The sequence below is a fragment of the Vespa crabro genome, chromosome 8 (assembly GCF_910589235.1).
Source record: "Vespa crabro chromosome 8, iyVesCrab1.2, whole genome shotgun sequence".
Lineage (NCBI taxonomy): Eukaryota > Metazoa > Arthropoda > Insecta > Hymenoptera > Vespidae > Vespa > Vespa crabro.
This window is the reverse complement of record NC_060962.1, coordinates 1,593,095-1,614,781: the sequence shown is the minus strand read 5'-3', so window position 1 is coordinate 1,614,781 and position 21,687 is coordinate 1,593,095. Positions and strand designations below refer to the sequence as shown.

Genomic DNA, 21,687 nt, shown 5'->3' with positions numbered 1-21,687 from the left:
CGCGAGGTATTTTCGCCGACAATAACCACTAGTGAGTGAGTGAATGAGAGAAAGAGAAAGAGAGAGAGAGAGAGAGAGAGAGAGAGAGAGAGAGGGAGGGAGAGAAATAGAAAAAAGGAAATAGAGATAGAGAAAGAGAGGGGGGGAGGGAAATAGTGATAGACAGAGAGAGAGAGAGAGAGAGAGAGAGAGAGAGAACATGATAAGCAGAATGAGAGAAATGAAGAGAGAAAGAAGAAGTTATGAAAAGAAAAACGAGCTTTATGCGGTCACGAAACAGCAACGGCGCAATGTTTGCAATTTTAATGACCCTTAACGGAAGATGACGAGTAAGAAAGAAGCTATCATCGCAGTCCCTTACTACGATCATCCTCGATTTTTTCAAAGTACTTTTCACTTTCTCTCTCTCTCTCTCTCTCTCTCTCTCTCTCTCTCTCTCTCTCTCTCTCTCTCTCTCTCTCTCTCTCTCTCTCTCTCTCTCTTTCTTATCCAAAATATCGACATTTTAAATTAGAAAGATATCGCGATACGTAGAATTTGACGTTTCGATGAAATATTTAAGAATGTATCCATTCTTCGAATAAGATTTTTGTGAAGGCAAAGGAAAATAGTTTAAAGGAAAAAGAATAATAATAAAAGAAAGAAAAAAAGAAAGAAAGAGGACGTAAAATAGCTATATAATAGTGCGTATACACGTGTATATATGTAGATATATTGTATATTTATGTGCACGTAGCTCGTACATCGAATGACTCTCGTGCAGTGTCCTTTGCCTTTCAACCGGCCGATCGGCCACAAGTTCAATACGTCGCTTTTGCATACATCTATGTATCACGATCGTAAATACATTTGTGTACGTTGCGTATGTATGTATGTATGTATGTATGTATGTATGTATGTATGTATGTATGTATGTATGTATGTATGTATGTATGTATGTATGTATGTATGTATGTATGTATGTATGTATGTATGTATGTATGTATGTATGTATGTATGTATGTATGTATGTATGTATGTATGTATGTATGTATGTATGTATGTATGTATGTATGTATGTATGTATGTATGTATGTATGTATGTATGTATGTATGTATGTATGTATGTATGTATGTATGTATGTATGTATGTATGTATGTATGTATGTATGTATGTATGTATGTATGTATGTATGTATGTATGTATGTATGTATGTATGTATGTATGTATGTATGTATGTATGTATGTATGTATGTATGTATGTATGTATGTATGTATGCATGCATGTATGCATGTATGCGCGCGTGCGTGTGTATACGTGCGTGCGTGCGTGTGCGTGCGTATGTAGTTTCACATGTAAACGAGAAATTGACGCGAGGATGACGTTAACGCAAAACGATGCAACGGGAATACGATGAACGTCGATTCTTAATCGATAGCAATATTTCTAACGGTGATAAAATGTGCATCGAGTACGATCGAAAGACGACGTTAGAAACGTTCGCGTATAAAATTCAAACGCTCGTATCAAGCGTGTAAATCGTTAAGGAAATAAAGGTCGAGGATGGAACGACCGGTCGAATGATGCGCTCTATGTCACACGTTCCCACGTTAACATAAACATCCTATCTACTTCTATTAATACTTATCCTATAATTACCATTTTTGTACCGACTACGTTATAACGGAGAAGCCCACATTCGTAAATGGCTTTCAACGTTAACGAGATATTTAATCGTCGTTGTCATAATATAAAGAAATTAGGTCAAACGAACGAATATCCAAACAGAATTATAAGAGTTAGATTTATCGTAAATACACGTTTGATATTGTACTCCTGATCTTATCCCTTCGACAATTAATATTTTTATTTCTATAAGCTTCATTGATCCTACTTAAATTTTATTCGACAACCAGAAGAGACAGTTTTTTTCAATGAACATAATACGATCCGTATCTCTAAACTTCGTTGCACCGTAATACTTTCTACCCCAGATAATATTCTCAATAGTGTACAATTACGTTAACTGAAAGGAGATGAGCGGTCACGTGCACATTGTCTACCTAAGTATGCTTTTTATTTTTTATTAATTTTTCAAAGATAAAAAGAAAAATAGAAATCTTAGAAATGAGTACATTTCTAATCATTATTATACGTAAGATAGAAACACATGAGAAACCTTTGAACTATGATTTTGTCGAAGGAATTTACTCGAGCTACTCGAAACAACGTTCTTTTACTCTGTAAGATCCTAGCGATAACACTTTTTACCTTCGATTTATCGGAAAACTCGTTGCTGTGGGGTTAAACAAAGCTAACAATGAGTCTTTGAACGATGAAAAAACAAGGCTTAGCGAGGCTATGTTGTTACATGTGAAGAAAGTAGCATTTTAAAATTAAATTAAAATTATTATCTACATGTTTGTCAATGTCAAATAGATTTTATATTGAACGATAAACGAAACTAATTTTTAAAGATTTCACTTTTTCTCGCTTTCTCATTTAACCAATAAATTTTGAACATTCACAAGCGCCGATTTCGAACCTATGAATATTGAATAACGATTTACTGGCCTCTTTAACGGATCTTCACATGCATTTTAATGCGCTATCTCGAGGATGGTTTTAAAGCTACACGAAATAGCAGCTCGAAGAAATACGATCTCGTGTAAGGACGAACGATCGAGACTGATTAAATTCAATAAAAATACCCCCGTAGACCGTGGAAATATTTACGTAGCGCCGATTTTGCGCAGATCGCATTATCGTCCCACTTTGGTCCACTGACTGAAATCAACGTGGTGACGAGACACGAAATACTTTCTTTTATCGAAAACACGATGCGTGACGTCAATACCGAAACAGACTGGCTGTCTTTATACTTTCGATGCCACCATCGATACTCACCCTAGAATATTTTTGCGACAAGAAATCGTAACGGATAAAACTCCTAAATCGGAATACGATAAAGTATACGGAAATCTTAAAACATCGCCTATCTTCAACAATTTTTTCACGATTAACGGATTTATCTACAACTACATCAAATGTCAGATACATTACATTTTTTTGATGGTAAAAATGGCACGTATTCCAGATGAATTCAGATATAATATTGCGATCAAGTAGATACGTATATGTCGGGAAAATCGTGGATTAATAATGACAGAAAAGGGGTAAAAAAAAATAAAGAAATATATGTCGAACAGGAAAATCAGACTATTCAAAGGTTTTATACTAGGTGAACATGATAGAGAACGTCGAAAAAATGGTTGATATTAAAGGAGAAATATCATAACGTATTCTAAAATCGGGTCGCTTACTAAAGCCAAATGCATACTCTATAAACCCATGAGCCTGTATCCACGGGTGTTGAAATTAAAGCGTCTGTAAGACTGTTGATACATACTACTACCTGATAGGTATATATGTACGACGTTCGACGCGACTAACCAAACGCGCCAAAACATTTGTCAGAAGTTGATACTTCCCACGTAGAAAATCACATTGCATTTGACGCGACTTCGGAGAGCTTTAACGGGGTAGAGAGAAACAGAAGTCGATTGATCGTTGAGAAACTAGGAAAAGCCTTTGAATCGGAAACACGATGAAAGCCGCTCGGAAGCTGTCGTTTCACGATGTAAAAGAGAAGAAAAAAAAAGAAATACGTCGGACGTCGGATAGGACGAGAGCCTCGCTTGAGTATCGAAAGTTGACGAGTCGTAGAGAGTTCGTCGTTTCGATATCATCGTGGGGATATAAAAAAATAAGAAGAAAAAAATAAGAGTGCAAAAGAAGACTTACCCGATGCAGCCAGGGCTATCGCCGCCATGAGTGTCCAATGTCTCATGTTTGCAAAGATAGAAACCGAGAATCTCGCTTCTTTCTCGACCACAAGCACCAGCACAAGCACCACTACCGGCTGCTCGCTGCCTCTTCTCCTTCAGCTCGTCTTCTTCCACCTCCTTCTCCTCGTTCGGTTATCTCCGCACGTGGCTGCAGGCGCACCGAATAGAAGCGAACCGCTTGGACTCTCTCAACAACGTTGGAAAGAAGCAATCCACCTGCTCCTTCTTCCTCTTCCTCTTTCTCCTGTGCCGACTCTTCTTTCTGCTCCACTTTAGTCTCAGGGTCCACCGAACGATCGTAGATATCTCGAGCACGCCACTGACATCGTTCTTCTTGTTCTTCTATCGGGAGCACGTGATCGTGTCCACCACCGATGACGTGCACCAGCAGCAAGAGCAACGTGTTCCTTCTTCTCGTATGCCGCCGCGCACGCACTAAGCCGGAGAACCACCGAAGCGCTTCCCTCGTGCTGCATCTTGCTGCATCGAGGACATATCTCTATTTCTCTCTTATTCTCAACCTTCCTTCTATCAGCCTCTTCACTGTAACCGATTTTTACCGCAAACAAATGTTGAGTGCTAAAAGAGAATCGTATGAAACCGGAAAGGAGAATCGTTACTCTCGCAATTGGACTCGACGAGGAGTCTTTTTTTCATAAAACTTCTCGATCATCCGATCGAACAAAGCCGGCTACCTAGATACAATGTATCCTGTTTTCACCGAACTCCGGAACATTCATGATCGTCAGCAGTGGCAGCGGCGACGGCGGCAGCAGCGCCCGGACACGATCGTCTCGACTTGGCTACCTTTCATCGTTACCCTCTCGTCACCCTATCAACCACGTTCTCGTCTTTGTTCTCGTCCTTCTTGTCTTTCTTTCTCCCTCTTTAGCTACTTCTCGGCCCTACCACAGTTCTCTCAGCCCCTTCGATTCCCCTCGATCTCGCGAATGTCGTCGAGTCTTTCTCTCTATCTCTTTCTCTATCTTTAAAATACTGACATCAATGCCAGATACGTCTTCGCCGACGGCCAACGCTGGACTGATTTTCATTTGGCTGCAACGCCGCGCGCTATCGCCACCGCAGTTCTCTTTGGCGCTAGCGCTCTGTACAGCTACGAGACTCCACCACCACCGCCATCACCACCATCACCACCTCCACCACCGCCGATGTACCTCCTCTCCTTCGTTCATCACTTTCTTTCCCTCTCTCTCCCATACCCTCTCGTTAACCCCTTTCTCTCTTCCATCTAGCATCCCCCTCTCTGTTCTTCAAGCTCTCCCTCTCTCGTTCACCCCACATCTCGTCGTAGCACATCGGTACGACAGGGTGATGGTATATCCATGCCGTACGACTCCCTCGTTCTCTCCCTTCGCCTACATACTACCCTCTCCCACCCCCCTTTTGCTATAGTGCATGCCAACATCGCCGGAGAAGAGAGAATCGTTACTATGGCGAGATCAATATGATAGGACGGCGCATGCCTCGGTATCCTTATACTTGAACCCTTCGCCACTACTCGCGCTACCCACGTCTCTCTCTCTCTCTCTCTCTCTCTCTTTCTCTCTCTCTCTCTCTTTCTTTCTCTCTCTCTTTCTCTCTCTCTTTCTCACTCTCTCTTTCTCTCTCTCTCTCTCTCTTTCTCTTTCTTTCTCTCAACCTATCTCCTCCTTTCTGCTTCCTCTTCTCCACCACCCTTCCATCTCAGCGCGCAGAGCAAAACGTGTGCCGGCAGACCATAGGTGAATGCGACGTTGACTCAAGTCACTTCAGTCAACAGAGAAGCTTCTATGCGGGAGGACATTGTCTTCCATTACTCTTAACGCCATCATGCGCTGATTTTCCTTTACCCCTATCTTTTTGATACTACTTTCTGTTCTTTCTTCCATCGTCCTTCCAATATTATGTTCTATTTTCTTCTAACTCGATTCAATTTGCAAAATCGTATCACCAAGAGAATATCCTTTGTCAAAAATTGATTAACGTGCAGAAAGAAAATGATCAAAAGAAACCATTTCTTCCAATATTGATACATCTCTCTAAAAATATTGTAACTAATGTAATCCTAATTTTTTTACATTCCTAATCATTTTATCGGATTCGTTCATTTTAAATGCTCTTAAGCAATACATATGTGTTCTTCTCTTCAACAACGGGCAGTTTAGTAACAGGCAATATTAACCGATAGTAGCCACTGATAGAATTAAGTTGGTTAACTTAAGTTGGAAATGCTCAGAGAACGAAATAATTATTGGACGATTGAGGTAATGATAAATCAATAATGATCGTATTAATGGAAAAACTTTTCCGAAGATCCTACGTTAATCGGTAATTATGCTATCTTTCAATTCGCTAATTATAATCACACTGATTATAATTATACTAATTGTAATCGCACTAATTGTTTCACGATAAGCTATCTAACTAGAAGAATTTCAGATTTAAAGTGAAATGTATTTCAAAGAATAGTTTGAAGCATTTGAGAAGTCGATGAGGAAGGTGCAACGAGTAAAGAGTATACTTTGAAAGTTACATACAATGTGCAATTTCATATTAACCGTTAGCACCGTTACGTATAGTCAGACGGAAGTCTACTATTCCCTGTTTTTCGTAAACTTAAGATTTCTTTTAAAGCTAGTAAGAACTATCATTACGAAACTCACAAGTTTCGGATAAAATTAACAGAAAAGGTCAAGTAAAAAAAGGCGCGTTATTACAACGCACGTTCCTTCAACAACATCTCTCCTACGATTAATGATCTTTCTCGTGAAATTATATACTTACATTATTATTTTTCATCCTACGTCCTTTAGCTTATCGTCAAAATATGAACGAACAACCATCTATATTGCAAAATCAATAATAATTATTATATATAGAATAATTGCATATAGTATAATTAGACAAGTACTTAAAGATAGAAATTTTCGTTCAAGATTTTGAGAAGAAATAAATATTTAACACTAATCTAGAGCTTATTTATAAGGCTGATAACATATGTATATATATATATATATATATATATATATATATATATATATATATTCAGGACGCCATATATATACGTAATCCCTACAGAAGAAGAACGTGAGAAATTTGTAGCACTTAGTGTCAAAACAGGGTCGTGATAAAAATTATTGGCAAATTGCTTCAGTGTCTTACCTCAATACTTTGGATGGTTGCTTCAAGAGTTTATATTAAACGTCACCTGCAAAGGAAAGAGTATTTAAAGATTGTCTCTCCCCTTTTACTGACACAATGTTAAACACATTTAAGTTACCAGAAAATATCTATAGCATTCAGTTTCATTTCAGACATAATTAAATAATTTAAAAAGCTTTCGAAGAGACCATCGTCGCCATAGTCGCGCGCGCGCAACTATAACCTTTTAAGTACTTTATATTTTACGTAACATGTCAACGACAATGTTCACAATGAAAGATCTAATTAGAATAATAAAGTCAAAGAATATATTATTTCGAATTATCCCTTATGATTTGTACATTTCGTTTCTCTCATTAGTTTCTTAGGAATATACGATATCACCATTAATTTCTATACTAGTCAACCTTCTCCGTTCACGAAATTTGACACCAGGTCATAATTACATCCAAGTCATTAGAAGCAAGTGTGACGTTAAAATGATTTTAAATTTATGTCTCCGTTAAATCTACAATGCTTGCTTGACGGATTTGTTAATCTAACGAGGCAAATTACCTAACTTCCTTTTATATATAACTTAAGTTTCTTATATCTTTCACGGTTAACCTAACAAATTAGAGAAGTTAAGATTATTTCGAAGAAAGAATTGTTTTGAAAATATTTTATTTAAAACAGCTATAATATAAATAAATAATACATGATATAAATGTATATTTATTATTATTTTATTATTAAATGTATATTTATTATTATTTTATTATTAAATGTATATTTATTATTATTTTATTATATGTATATTTACAAAACGTCTACGTGAAAACATTTTTGAAACGAAAAATTACATTAATCCTATATGAAACGATAAATCTTTTATGACGACAATTTATATCATAAACTTTCGAATACTTTATTTTACATAACATGTCAACGACAAAATATTCATAACCGAACGCAATTAAAATCACTTAATCTCTGTTACTTAATTATTGCTCTCAAATAATCTTCTTGACTGACAATCGTTAATAACCAAACTCGATGTTTTTACTTTATTTAACACAAATTTTCCGATATAGATAAATCATATTTTTGCTCGCTTCGCTCAGAATACGGAGATATAAATGTACCTCTGTGTAAGATCGATGTCAACACTCAAACATTCCTTTAACATCTTTCAACTCGAAGAAACCTCTGGGGTTACATGATAATACGTACAAACGCTTTCAAATAACTTACAACAACCTGTCGCACCATAACGCACTGGGGAAAACGCGTGACGTGTCGTCAAATGTTTCAAGAAAATAAATCTCTCAAACTATGATTTGAAATAGCTTGTTGTACTTAGTTCTAAAGTGAATTTTTAAAATTCCCTGAAGAAAACATTCTGCTTTATACACATACTTTATATATGTTACTATATACATATATTCTACATATGATATTGATATCTTAGAAAAACAATGAATTATACTATGCATCTTTTACACATATATTATATGTATATATATATATATATATACATAATATATATACATATATATATATGTACATATAAAAATATTTTATAAAAAGTATAATTTAAAAATTATGCAAAATAAATATGTTAAAGATCTTATTATACTTATATGCTGTTATTAAAATTATTTTGCGTATTAATTGTTCCAACACCTATAAATTCATCCAATAGTTTTCAAAAGATTTTTATCGACATTATCGGCATTACAGAAAGGCGAACAGATTAAAATATCTTGTATAAAGATGTCGTTAGTATGATAATCTGAAATACATGTATAGGTAATGGACATGTGTATTTATATAGATTTATAAAAAAAACAATTGCTCATCATTTGTTTTTCAAATTTATTAATACAAATGTAAACATAGACGTACCATTGCCATAATCGATCATCAGAAATATATCTTGATTATTATTTTAATTGATATCAAATGTTTATTGGACGTCAAAGCAATTTGCTTGATGGCTCTTCTTGTTTTTCAATAAACTTTCTGTGACAAATGTTTGAAAACCAATCTTTTTCAGACAGCATATTTTACCTTTTATCAATCAAAATAAGAATTGACTAAACCATTATTAGTATCTTCATGGATATTTGACATTACATCCGAATTCAGCATAATACATAAAAAAATGAACATTTAAGTGTTGATAGTAAAAAGAAACACTATCTTAGCTAGCAATAAATAAATATCAGAAAATACAATCTTTTAATGTTAGGACCACATTACGTACAAAAGTTACGTATACGTTATAATGCCGTAATAAGATCAGAACAGATTTTTGTCAAATCTAAACAAAGCGAAAATATAAATACTGCATGTAATAAAACATAGTTTTATGGAAAATATTTGTTTATAAGATCAATGTTTAAAGAAAAAAACTGTAAAGATATTTCAGCATACAAATTGATAAATATAGCTATCTTAGTTTAATAGCTACGACCGAAAAGAGTGTAAAATTTGGGTTTGTTTTTACAACTTGGATGAATACATTTCAAATTATCTAATAGTATAGAAGTCTGTGGCTGTTCGAAAGGTATACACAGACTTTTTGCACCCATTGATAATGCTCCTGCTTCTTCACCGGCATCGTCTCTGTAATTTTATAAAAATAGTATTAATCTTCCTCGAAAAATGTTCTGTTCCAAATATTGTATCTCTATGTATATATAATATTTATATAAGAATAATATAAATTTACCTCGCGCTGTCTGTTTTAATGTTATCCTCACATAATGGTTCTCCACAAAATGGTGATAGTAATAAATTTTTTTTATTTAATTCCACAGAAAACTGTTCCCATTCTTCTACTTTTTTAATATGATCTTCTAAATTCTTTCTTGCTCTATAAAAATTGATTAATTATTTATGTTATTATATTTCGTATTATTATTAATTTTACATTTAAATTTTGCACCATCTATTATAATAATACAAGAATAAATAATAATATGCACATACTTTTTAAGCATACTAGATTGTATCTCAGTAAGTAAATTGCGTAAAAAAACTACTGCTTCCGCTCTACTTGCTGTCACTTTCTGATAGTTGTCTCTACGTACAAATGTCACTTGATTTTTTTCCAGATCTTTGGGACCTAATTCAATCCTCACAGGTACACCTTTCAATTCCCAATGATTAAATTTCCATCCTGGGGTACGATTATTTCCATAATCAGATTTAACTCTAAGAGACTCATCTTTATTTAAATCATTTTCTAGTTTAAGGCATTCTGACATCAACTGATCTCTCTGTTGTACAGTAGTAGTTGCAGTAATACCACATGGTATAATTATAGCTTGAATTGAAGCTACATTTGGCGGTAATACTAAACCTTTGTCATCTCCATGTACCTAACAATAAAATACATTTCATTTGTTTAGAAATTAACATGTAATTACACAATTACCATTATCGAGTTTCATATACAAATAAATTTTAATATTCTACACGAAAAGTATCAATAATTATACTTATATTATACTATATTTTATATAATAATTATAATGAATTTTTAGAAAATATCATGATATTACCATTATCATAACTCCAATAGTACGAGTAGTCATACCCCAAGAGTTCTGATAAACGTAAATCTTTTCTTTTCCCTCAACTGCCCCTTCAACCTGAATATTAAACATTTTTGAAAAATTTTGTCCAAGATGATGACTAGTAGCACCTTGTATTGCTCTTCCACTAGTTGAAATAAATGCTTCTACAGTAGTTGTATAGTCACCACCAGCAAATTTTTCTTTTTCAGTTTTACGTCCTTTAATTACTGGTACAGCTAGTAAGTCTTCATATATGTTAGCATACATATCTAAAATTATTAAAACTTCTTTTTCAGCATCCTCTTTATTAGCAAAAGCTGTATGTCCTTCTTGCCATAAAAATTCCCTGGTACGTAAAAATGGTTTAGGATCTTTGAACTCCCATCTCTATAATAAATTATTTAATATCATTTAAAGAGCAAGATTGCAATAAATTAACTATAAATTAAACTTATAAATTAATTACAGATTAATATATTTATAACTATAAATCTATAATTACCACAACGTTACTCCATTGATTGAGTCTGAGTGGAAGTTCTGTGTCTGACCTTAACCATTTAGAATATGCTGGATACATGACTGTTTCTGAAGTAGGTCGAATAGCAATAGGTTCTGCAATATCAGAATCTCCACATTTGGTAACCCATGCAACTTCTGGAGCAAAATCTGCAATATGGGCTTTTTCTTTCTCAAGTGCTGCTCGTGTAACAAAAATTGGAAAATAACATTCTTGTACCCCTAATTTTGTTATCTGTTTATCAAAGTGTTCCTTTATCGTCTTCCAAATCGTATAACTCCATGGACGAAGAATATAACAACCTGATACATCATAATATTCGATCATTCCACTCTTTGTAATAACTTGAGAATACCAATCAGCAAAATTTTCTTCTTTCTTTACTTCTAATCCTAATCTTGTCCCAGTTTTATTAACATCTGTATCTTTAATTTTTGTTTCATTATTTGTCATATCTTTATAAAATTTTTTTTCACTTTTTGCAGGATCATCTTTCTTTTTCTTTTTAGGTGTCATCTCAATCTTTGGCTTCCAATCAAGACCAGTTATTGTTTTATAATCATTTTTCAAATTTAAAAGAATTTTTACTTCTTTATCAATAATAGATTGTTCTGCTTTTGAACTTTTTAATTGCCTTATTTTATCGCCTTGTGTTTGTATTTCTACTGATATTTTATCTTCATTTGTAAATTCCTTATTCTCTGATTTTGTACACAATTCAGAGCTATTTGTTTGAGATTTATCTGGTTTCCATTCTTGGCCTGTTGCAGTTTTGTATTCAGATTTTAAATTTAAAAGAATTTTTACTTCTTGATCAATTATATCCTTGCTTGCTTTTGCAGTCTTTAATTGTCTTACTTTATCACCTTGTTTTTGTATTTCTTCAGATAACTTCTCATTGGTTTTATTCGCAGATGCTGAATTTAGGGTTGCATTAGTTTGTTCAGACTTGACTGGTTTCCATTCTTGGCCTGTTGCAGTTTTGTATTCAGATTTTAAATTTAAAAGAATTTTTACTTCTTGATCAATTATATCCTTGCTTGTTTTTGCAGTCTTTAATTGTCTTACTTTATCACCTTGTTTTTGTATTTCTTCAGATAGCTTCTCATTGGTTTTATTCGCAGATGCTGAATTTATGGTTGCATTAGTTTGTTCAGACTTGACTGGTTTCCATTCTTGGCCTGTTGCAGTTTTGTATTCAGATTTTAAATTTAAAAGAATTTTTACTTCTTGATCAATTATATCCTTACTTGCTTTTGCAGTCTTTAATTGTCTTACTTTATCACCTTGTTTTTGTATTTCTTCAGATAGCTTCTCATTGGTTTTATTCGCAGATGCTGAATTTAGGGTTGCATTAGTTTGTTCAGACTTGACTGGTTTCCATTCTTGGCCTGTTGCAGTTTTGTATTCAGATTTTAAATTTAAAAGAATTTTTACTTCTTGATCAATTATATCCTTGCTTGTTTTTGCAGTCTTTAATTGTCTTACTTTATCACCTTGTTTTTGTATTTCTTCAGATAGCTTCTCATTGGTTTTATTCGCAGATGCTGAATTTATGGTTGCATTAGTTTGTTCAGACTTGACTGGTTTCCATTCTTGGCCTGTTGCAGTTTTGTATTCAGATTTTAAATTTAAAAGAATTTTTACTTCTTGATCAATTATATCCTTGCTTGCTTTTGCAGTCTTTAATTGTCTTACTTTATCACCTTGTTTTTGTATTTCTTCAGATAGCTTGTCATTGGTTTTATTCGCAGATGCTGAATTTATGGTTGCATTAGTTTGTTCAGAATTGACTGGTTTCCATTCTTGGCCTGTTGCAGTTTTGTATTCAGATTTTAAATTTAAAAGAATTTTTACTTCTTGATCAATTATGTCCTTACTTGCTTTTGCAGTTTTTAATTGTCTTACTTTATCACCTTGTTTTTGTATTTCTTCAGAACTTTGAATAATAATTTTATCAATTATTATATTCACATCTTTTTGTTCAGTCTAGACAAGAAAAAAAATAATATTTAAAACAATTTAACAAATATGCATTTTAATAATCATAAATATCATTTATTTTAGCAAAAATAAATATTTACTTTTGCAACATTTGATTTACTATTAACGTTTGCCTTTACAGATTTAGAAGCAGTATGACCATCTGGTATATGAAATAGAATTAAAGATTGTTCTTTGCAACAGAAAGGACTTATGCCAGCGTAGGGTACATCGCATCTGAAAAATCCTTTTCTTTGCAATTGAATTATTTCCCCTTTTTTCACTTTATGTAATTCTGCCTCACCCAACATTCGTATTTCTACCTATAAGTTTATAGTAATAGTTATGTTAATATATGTGTGACAGATAAAATTAGGTCATATGTTTTAAAAGAATATATTATGTCAATCATATAAAATATTATTGCATTAGTTTATTAAACACATTGATAATAATTTATTAAAAGTAATTAACTTACTCTTGTATCTTTGGCCACATAATCTTTGAAATCATCATCTTTTCCCAAAACTGGCTTACTTATAATATGGTCAAAATAAACAGCATAACATGGTATTAAATCCTTAAAATTTTGTGGTGCAGGTAGCCAAGTAATCTTTAATGTATTTTTGTAGTTCTCATCACTTAAATTAAGTTTAGCATCTACACTCTCAATAACACCATTCTTTTTATGTACTGCTTCAATTTTTAAATTACCCCAGTTAACGAATGTTGCATTTTGTCCTTCAACTAGTGCTTCTGCATCATCTTTTTCTATCAATATTTTTGAACCTACTCGTACACGTTTAGTACCTAACGATGGATCTTTTGGATGGTTTCGAACAGTCACCCATTCTTCTTTGCTATCCAAAACATTAACTGGAACAGTTTCATTGTAATCCAATGCAGTGTACCTAATATAATAAAAGTTGTTGTTTAGAATTGAATGTTATGTAATATTTATTAATTTCTTTTTATATATTGTCTACATACCTAATGGCAATTGGATCAATTACTTTCTTATTGAAAGCCCATATCTTATCCCATTCCATGAAAACAACTGATCTAGAACTGCCTTGTGCAATAATGAATTGTTTCAAACCATCTACGGTCATACCTCTTCTCAAGATACCTCTTACAGTAGGAAAACGTGGATCGTCCCAACCATCTACTAAACCTTCTTCCACAAACCATGTTAATTTACGTTTAGATAAAACAGTATTTGTCATATTTAAACGCGAATATTCCCATATATGTGGCCTACGTAATCCTAATGACTCAATTATCCAATAATATTGAACATCTCTATCGTGATATTCAGTTGTACGTAATGTGTGTGTGACATTTTCAACAGCATCCACTATTGGGCAGGCAAAATCATATGTTGGGTATACTCTGCAAAAATAATGTTATATAAAATTAGAAATAAATAATATTAAATATATTATTATTTATATAACAATATTACATAAAATTAGAAAGAAATAATATAATTATAAAAGTAGAATATTTAATTATAATTATTTACTTGTATTTTGTTCCAGTACGGGGATGTGGTTCTGGTTTGCATCTATAAATTGTTGGATCTCGTAAGCATCCATTTACTGATTCATAATCTATTTTAGCTCGTACACAGCATTCTTGACCTTTCGCAGTACCTTTCTGCATTTCATTCCACAATTCCAGATTTTTCTCAATAGCTATAAAATAATATTTAGATTTTAAGTATACAATGATATAAAATGCAAAATATAATGAAACTAATGTTACGTACAATTATCTCTGTTTACGGACTTCAGCTTTTGATCACGTTGTTCTTTCATAAGTAAACTAGGTGTATCATCTATAAATGCTTTACCATCTTTAATTAACTTCGTACAATAATCAAGCATTGAATCAAAATAATCTGATGTATAAGTGAATCGATCAGGCTTAATATTTAATAATCTTATATCTTCTAGTATAGCTTCTTCAAACTCTAAATTTTCTTTTGCAGGATTTGTATCATCAAATCTCATAATTAATTGACCTTTAAAAGTTTCTGCATAATACTGATTCAAAAGTGCTGCCTTAGCATGACCGATGTGTAGATAACCACTTGCTTCTGGTGGAAAACGTACAACGACCTATTACAAAAGAAAGTATTAAAAACTAAGAAGAATATATAAACTGCAAGATCTTCTTATATAAGTAACATTTTCTAGATAACTAACAAAATAATAGTTGTGATCAATTAGAACATTTAGCTTACTTTTCCCATTTCTGCCCCTGGTAAATCAATAAATTTACCCTCTTGTTTTCTCGCACCTATTTTCTTATTCATTGTTTCTTTAACTTGTATAATATTTACTGTTGTTATTTTATTATCTTTAATGGAGGACAATGCTTGTATAACAGCTGGCAGTGAAAGCATTTGTTTATACCATCTGGTCACACAAGGGTATAATTTTTCATACTTTTCCAAATATAATAAATTTAAAAGAGCACAGAAAATAGAAATGTCTGCTGCTGTTAATTTTTTATTTACAAACCATGTATTTGTCATTAATATTTTATTTAAATAAGAAAGAGTTTCATTTTTGACTGGTGATTGACATAATGGTCCTATAGCAAATGACAACCAATGATCTACTTCTGTCCTGCCACGAATATCTAAATTACCTATAAAGAAAAAAATATAATGAAAATTTATAATATGTTATCTTCTTAAAAGAATGATCCAATATATTTTAACATACCATATAGATCCTTAGCAATAGTTCTACCTATATAACGGACAACTTCGTTGCCACTTTCTGCTAACAATTGATCGTTGAAATCTAATAATTTAAGATTTTCATTGCCTTTCCAATCATTGCACCATACTATATCGATCTCTTTTTTTTCATAATTAACTGCTTCGATTGTTATTAATGCATCTATATAGAAAAATAACAGAAAATTAAAGTATTAACAATATGATAACCAAAAAGTATAAAAAAAAATTATTATGTTTAATATATTTATATTTAATAACTTATATACAATGAAATATTAATTAACATATGTTTAACCGGGTATGAATAAAAAAAAAAGTAAAGAAAAGCTGCAAAGAAAAGAAGGAATAAGATATTGCTCATACCTATTGGTGGATTATTAGCATTGACTTTTAGTTTCAACATCATTATTGCATCACTATTGAAAATCTGATAACTCTGAAATAGTACTGAATTTTTTTATTATACACCACGTGTGTCCCACAATTGTCTAGAACCACCAAATAGCAACTGCTAGCGACAGTCGATCGCTGACCGTAGAGCTTATTAAGTCATGACATTGTTTGTGCAAATGGCACAATTGCTTTAGTTATTTTCTACATTACCAACAATGTGTCAGAAACAAATTATCTAACATCAAAACATGCTTTACTTTATAGTTATTATTTCTATCAATATTAACGCTACGATCTCTTTTTTAAAATTTCTCGACAACTTGCCGTGACACAAAATTGAAATTTCCATTACTTGTTAAATCTATACTATATTTCGTCTATGCTGAAACTTGGTATCCTACATAAGCTCGGTCTTCCTGTATTCGCAGGAACTTTAGTATGACTCCCTTGATTCCGGCCGTTCCTGGTTCTTTTGCGTTAGGTCGAAGAGTTTCAAATTTATTAATAGGAACAATATTTGCAAAATAATCAGTTATAATCATGGATGATGAGTGGGGTGTGTATCTGTGATTGTTAATGATTTATTTTCACTATAATTTTCAATGTTCTAATAACAAATGCGTGATAAAATGCGGTATTAATTTTAACCTCGTGCACTTTACAGATGTGGACAATGTTGAAGCGAAATTTGATCTTGCGATGAGATCAAACAAATGGGAAGGTGAAGATGAAGACGAAGATGTAAAGGTATAAAAATTTCAATAAAATAAATATTCATTATTTAATATATTTTTGTGATTATGTGTGTTATTCTGAACTTAACCTACAGCACACATGTTGACTCTTACAACTCAAGCTGGCCTTTATTATTTGAAAATTATTGTTTACATTCTCAAGGATTATTTTGACTCTATACCAATTGATCATTATATTATAAATTACTGGAAATACAGATAAAAATTCATTAATAAATAGTAATAAAATCATATATAGGTAGAATACTTTTTTTTATATTTTAGTAATTTTATAATTTACTTTCTATTTTTTCATATATTCCAATAAAAATTTTTTTGTAATATTAAATGATAGTTAAATAATAAATATAATATAATAGATATTTGTATAAGATTTATAGTCATTTTAGTCTTCATGAATAATAAATAAACAGGACAGCTGGGAGGATATTGAAGAAGAAAAGAAGGATGTAGAAAAACCTGCAGAAGTACCAAAAGCCAAACCAAAACCGAAGAAAGCTCTTACTGAAAGGATCGAAGAACGTGAGGTTAGTTTGTCATATCAATTTTAATAATTATATAGATTATACAAATACATATTGAATGATTTATTATCTTACATATTTACATAAAGCATTCATTTTGTTCCTTAGAAAAAAGCAAAAGAGGAAGCTGAAAGAAAAGCTAAGGAAAAAGAAGAAGCATTAACGCCAGAAGAGAAAAGAGTAGAACTATTAAGGCGACAGAGGTTACAGGAAGAAGCTGACTTACGATTGGCAATGGAAACATTTGGTTTGTTAAACCTTGTAGATTTTAGTCCGCGTAAACCACATAAGGGGGAAAAAAAATAATGTGTCATTTGCACGTCAAAAGTGTAATTTTTTTTACATATCTCATGCCTTAAGCAAAATCATTATTTAAATCAATTTATGCATGATTTTTACAATTTTTATAAATATCTTTAAACATAAATCATCTAATTTATAATGAAAATGAATTTTTTTTTCAACCATTGAGTCATGCATTTTCATAATAATATAATACATTTTTATGAAATAATATAGTAGATTTTCAAAGAATCAGAGTTTTTTAAACTATATTAAATTATATAAAGTCCTGTTTTACACAATGACAACAAATAATATATTATAATAAACTTAAGATATAAAACTAGAGAGAGAGAGAGAAAGATAGAGAGACAGAGAGCAATTGGCAATATAAATGATTTATCTTTAATTTATTTGATCAGAAACTAAAATTTCATGAATGCATGTACATATATGTGCATGTTTATTTATATCTTTGTGGTATTGTGTACACACAGAAAAGTATTTATTATTCTCTTATACATAAAGTTGTACAGTATTATATAGATATGATATAAGTATAAAAACAAAGTATTTCATAATAAAAGAAGTGGCACAAACGTGAGTAAAATATTACAATATGATATTCTAAGTACCATTAATCTAAGAGTACGACAAAAAGAACTCAAACAAATTTATGTATAATTGTCAGGAACTGTACTAGGGACAGTTATATATACACAAACGTATACACTCAAGTTTACTACAAATTTTATGGTACTGAACAAATACTGTTATGTATTTTAATAAAAGTTGCTATTCTATGCAAATTATTGTGTTCATGTTAGTTTGCAACCTTTTATCTTGTTGTTAGTCTCCTGTACTGTTCCTGATTAGTTATGTGTGTACACACGCGCGTGCAACTCACGCGCAAGCGCGTGTATGTAATGTGTGTGCGTACGACCGTACAAGCGGCATATATTATAAGATTAAGAATTTTATTTAAAGTATTCGAAATAATTACTTCCAAGTAACTCTTATAAAATGGATTCTTTTTAGTTTTAAATGTTACAATTGCATATAGGTATTATTAATTATTAAATATAACTATTTTGAATCTAATTTTATGAACAAGTGTAATTTAGATACATATTCTTTTATTAGAAAAATTTTATTTTGTACAATAATAAGTAAATCTATGAAATTGTTATATATGTCACAAGCCTCATATAATCAATATGTGTTTATGTTTTGTATATTATATATTCTGTAAAGAATTTATATTTCTTTAAAAACACAATTACTATATTATATTGTATTTTACAGGTGTAACTGAAGAATCATCAACAGGACTGGATGCTATGAATCCTAACACAAAAGAAGAATTTGAACAATTTGGTACTGCGCTTTCACAGAAAATCAACCAGTTTAAAAAACATTCTGAATTTCCACCATTTGCAGAAGAACTTATAAAGTCCATTGCCCTAAATTGTTAGTATATTTATGTTACTTATATATTACCTTTACCAATAATATATTCAATAATATAATTCTTTTCTAGTATCATCAAATGCTTTGAAGAAAGTCAAGACTATGGTGGATAATTTATTAATAGAAAAACAAAAATTAGAAAAAGGAGAAAAACCTAAAAAAGCTAAAGGAAAGGGTAAAGCAAAACTTAAAATTGAAGGAGAAAATACCATGTTAAGCGAGTATAGTGATTATGTATATGACGATTATGACGATTTTATGTAGCGACTTTTCATATACATAAGTATTCTAGTCGCCTAAATACATACTGAAAGATATTAACTTGCAGATTTATACAGAAAGTTTATAATTATACTTTTTGCATATACTATTATATGCAAAATGTATACGCAGATTGATCTGCATTCTTAATATTATCTGCATACGACTTAACAGGAATCAGGAGAGAGTGTTAGAGTTACATTACTATATCTATAATCTGTTGAAACGGATTTTTTTGTATGATTACATTTACTTGCACCATTGAGTTACTATAAAATATTTTCTATATTCCAATTCATATAAAGAAATGTCTGCATATTTATATTATATGATTAACAAATATTAATATAGTTAAGTTATAAACATTTATACTGAAAAATAATAATAATTCTAATTTTTTATTAATCTAGATATATGTGTGACCAAGTTTTTTAAATTTAATATTAAACTGCTTTTTTATTACATCATAGTTTATTGTTAAATACCGATAGCCGAAAATACGTATGTTGTATATTATGATTTTCTTTTATCTAAAATACAACGAATAAATATTCAAATTTTTCTTTAATTGTACTTATTGAATTTGAATTGATTACTATATGTAATTTAAACGTGATATGACATCATATAATATTTTATAAGCAGTTTTTTAATCTAGTATATATTATATTTGTTATCATATATATTATATATCCTATACTAATTATGCAGACTATTCCATAATGATTGGATATAATTAAACAAATATGTAGTGCTCAGATTTTATTAATAGATAATTGTTCTATTATCTATCCATGAACATAACATTGGACAAACTTTTGTTTTTATTTAATATATCTTTAGCTGTTTAAAATGTCTTCAATATGCTTACATAGCTGCAGTGCACAGCTATTATGTAACTGCATTATGGAAGTTTTATATAACATGTCATACATACATACGCATATGCATACTTCAATTAATAATTAAAAGTTGGTTTTGAAAAAGAGTATATTCCTAAATAAAGGTTGACTGTAAATAATTTTTGTTGCTATTTTGATTTTCTACGTAGATATACAATTTTTTTTTATTTTCTTAGGTATAACTAACTTATGAGATAGCATAGATTTTATAATAAATCAATGAATATATAAGAAATACATTTTTTCTACGATACAATATATGAACTTAATCCAAAAAAGATATTGAAAGAAGAGAAGGAATGTTAAAATACTAACAATTAAATAAGTCAAACAAGTTTTTGATTATTATACTTCATAGCCGATATTTATTTTATTTATTTTATGAAATGTATGTAAGAAAGAGCACTTCCTTTTTTAATAAATAGGTATTAGTGGGAAGGTTGGACTTAGGGCCTGGATAGTATAATGGCTTAGACCATTCCTATGCTGTATTTAATAATCTAGGTTGACTGCTCTTATAGGGACGTATACAGGTTTGATCCCAATCATTACGTTTTCGATTCCGTGAGGAGGGACATAATGAAAAAGTCCAGACCACCCGAGGATCCAACTTTTTCCAAGAATCATATATGTATTTCTAGTTTCTGTGTCGTATTCATATTATGAAATTACATACAAAATTGTAATTATTTGCTTAAGAGTAATCATTTAGCTATAACATTTATTTAATTGCATGATAATGCTAATAACGAAGTGTTTATTATTTCTGATGATATCCATCTATCGGTAATAAGTTGAAGTTTCACTTGCTACGCTATAAACATTTTCTTGAACTATATCCAGTTGATAAATACATTCTCTATCAGTGATTGTATTTACATCGTACATTTCGTTACAAATATTTGTGTAAATCATCAATTCAATTTATAGTTACATATTAGAAAAACTAGAGAATATCTTTAATTAATATAAAACTTTCCATTATCATGATATATTTTTTTTTGAAATAGATAATTATGAATCACATGACGGATTGAGAATCATAGTGGTATTACTCTTGTGCTGTTTCTCATAAAATGGTGTTTTGCATTTATTATTTAAAAATAACTCCGTACATATAATGAAATTGTAAAAACACATCTGTAGATTTAGAAACTAATTAAAAATATCTGTGTGCGAAAATTGAAGTATAAAAAAAGGATTTTATACAAACTAAAAACGAATTAATCAATTAAGATTGACTTACACCACTATGTTTCTAAATATTTTGGTTAATAAAAATAAG

General features: G+C 31.1%; 3 protein-coding genes across 4 annotated transcripts in view; 1 reads left to right on the top strand and 2 right to left on the bottom strand.

Annotated features, from left to right (window-relative positions):
* Positions 1-4,882, bottom strand: part of LOC124426251 (neuronal acetylcholine receptor subunit alpha-7-like) — a 132,416-nt gene extending 127,534 nt beyond the window's left edge. The window contains exon 1 of one of the 2 annotated variants that reach the window (XM_046967706.1): positions 3,786-4,882. Coding sequence is in view for 1 of the 2 variants with exons in the window: in XM_046967705.1 (XP_046823661.1) it covers positions 3,786-3,831 (46 nt within the window). In the remaining variant the exon portion in view is untranslated. The remainder of the gene's footprint in view (positions 1-3,785) is intronic. The other variant, XM_046967705.1, reaches the window with a different exon arrangement.
* Positions 4,883-8,831: 3,949 nt separating this feature from the next.
* On the bottom strand, positions 8,832-16,365 carry LOC124426268 (bifunctional glutamate/proline--tRNA ligase). The gene is made up of 13 exons (XM_046967756.1): positions 16,179-16,365; positions 15,796-15,975; positions 15,309-15,718; positions 14,832-15,183; positions 14,586-14,757; positions 14,051-14,452; positions 13,539-13,971; positions 13,162-13,383; positions 11,060-13,066; positions 10,543-10,944; positions 9,968-10,359; positions 9,708-9,851; positions 8,832-9,601 (listed from the first exon to the last, which is right to left on the bottom strand). Exons 1-13 carry the CDS (start codon positions 16,219-16,221, stop codon positions 9,436-9,438), a joined length of 5,325 nt encoding a protein of 1,774 aa, XP_046823712.1. The 5' UTR covers positions 16,222-16,365; the 3' UTR covers positions 8,832-9,435.
* Positions 16,366-16,609: 244 nt separating this feature from the next.
* LOC124426269 (eukaryotic translation initiation factor 3 subunit J) lies at positions 16,610-20,521 on the top strand. The gene is made up of 6 exons (XM_046967757.1): positions 16,610-16,764; positions 16,873-16,955; positions 17,377-17,490; positions 17,596-17,734; positions 19,075-19,239; positions 19,310-20,521. The coding sequence occupies exons 1-6, from the start codon at positions 16,749-16,751 to the stop codon at positions 19,501-19,503; spliced, it is 711 nt and encodes a 236-aa protein (XP_046823713.1). The 5' UTR covers positions 16,610-16,748; the 3' UTR covers positions 19,504-20,521.
* Positions 20,522-21,687: the final 1,166 nt, after the last annotated feature.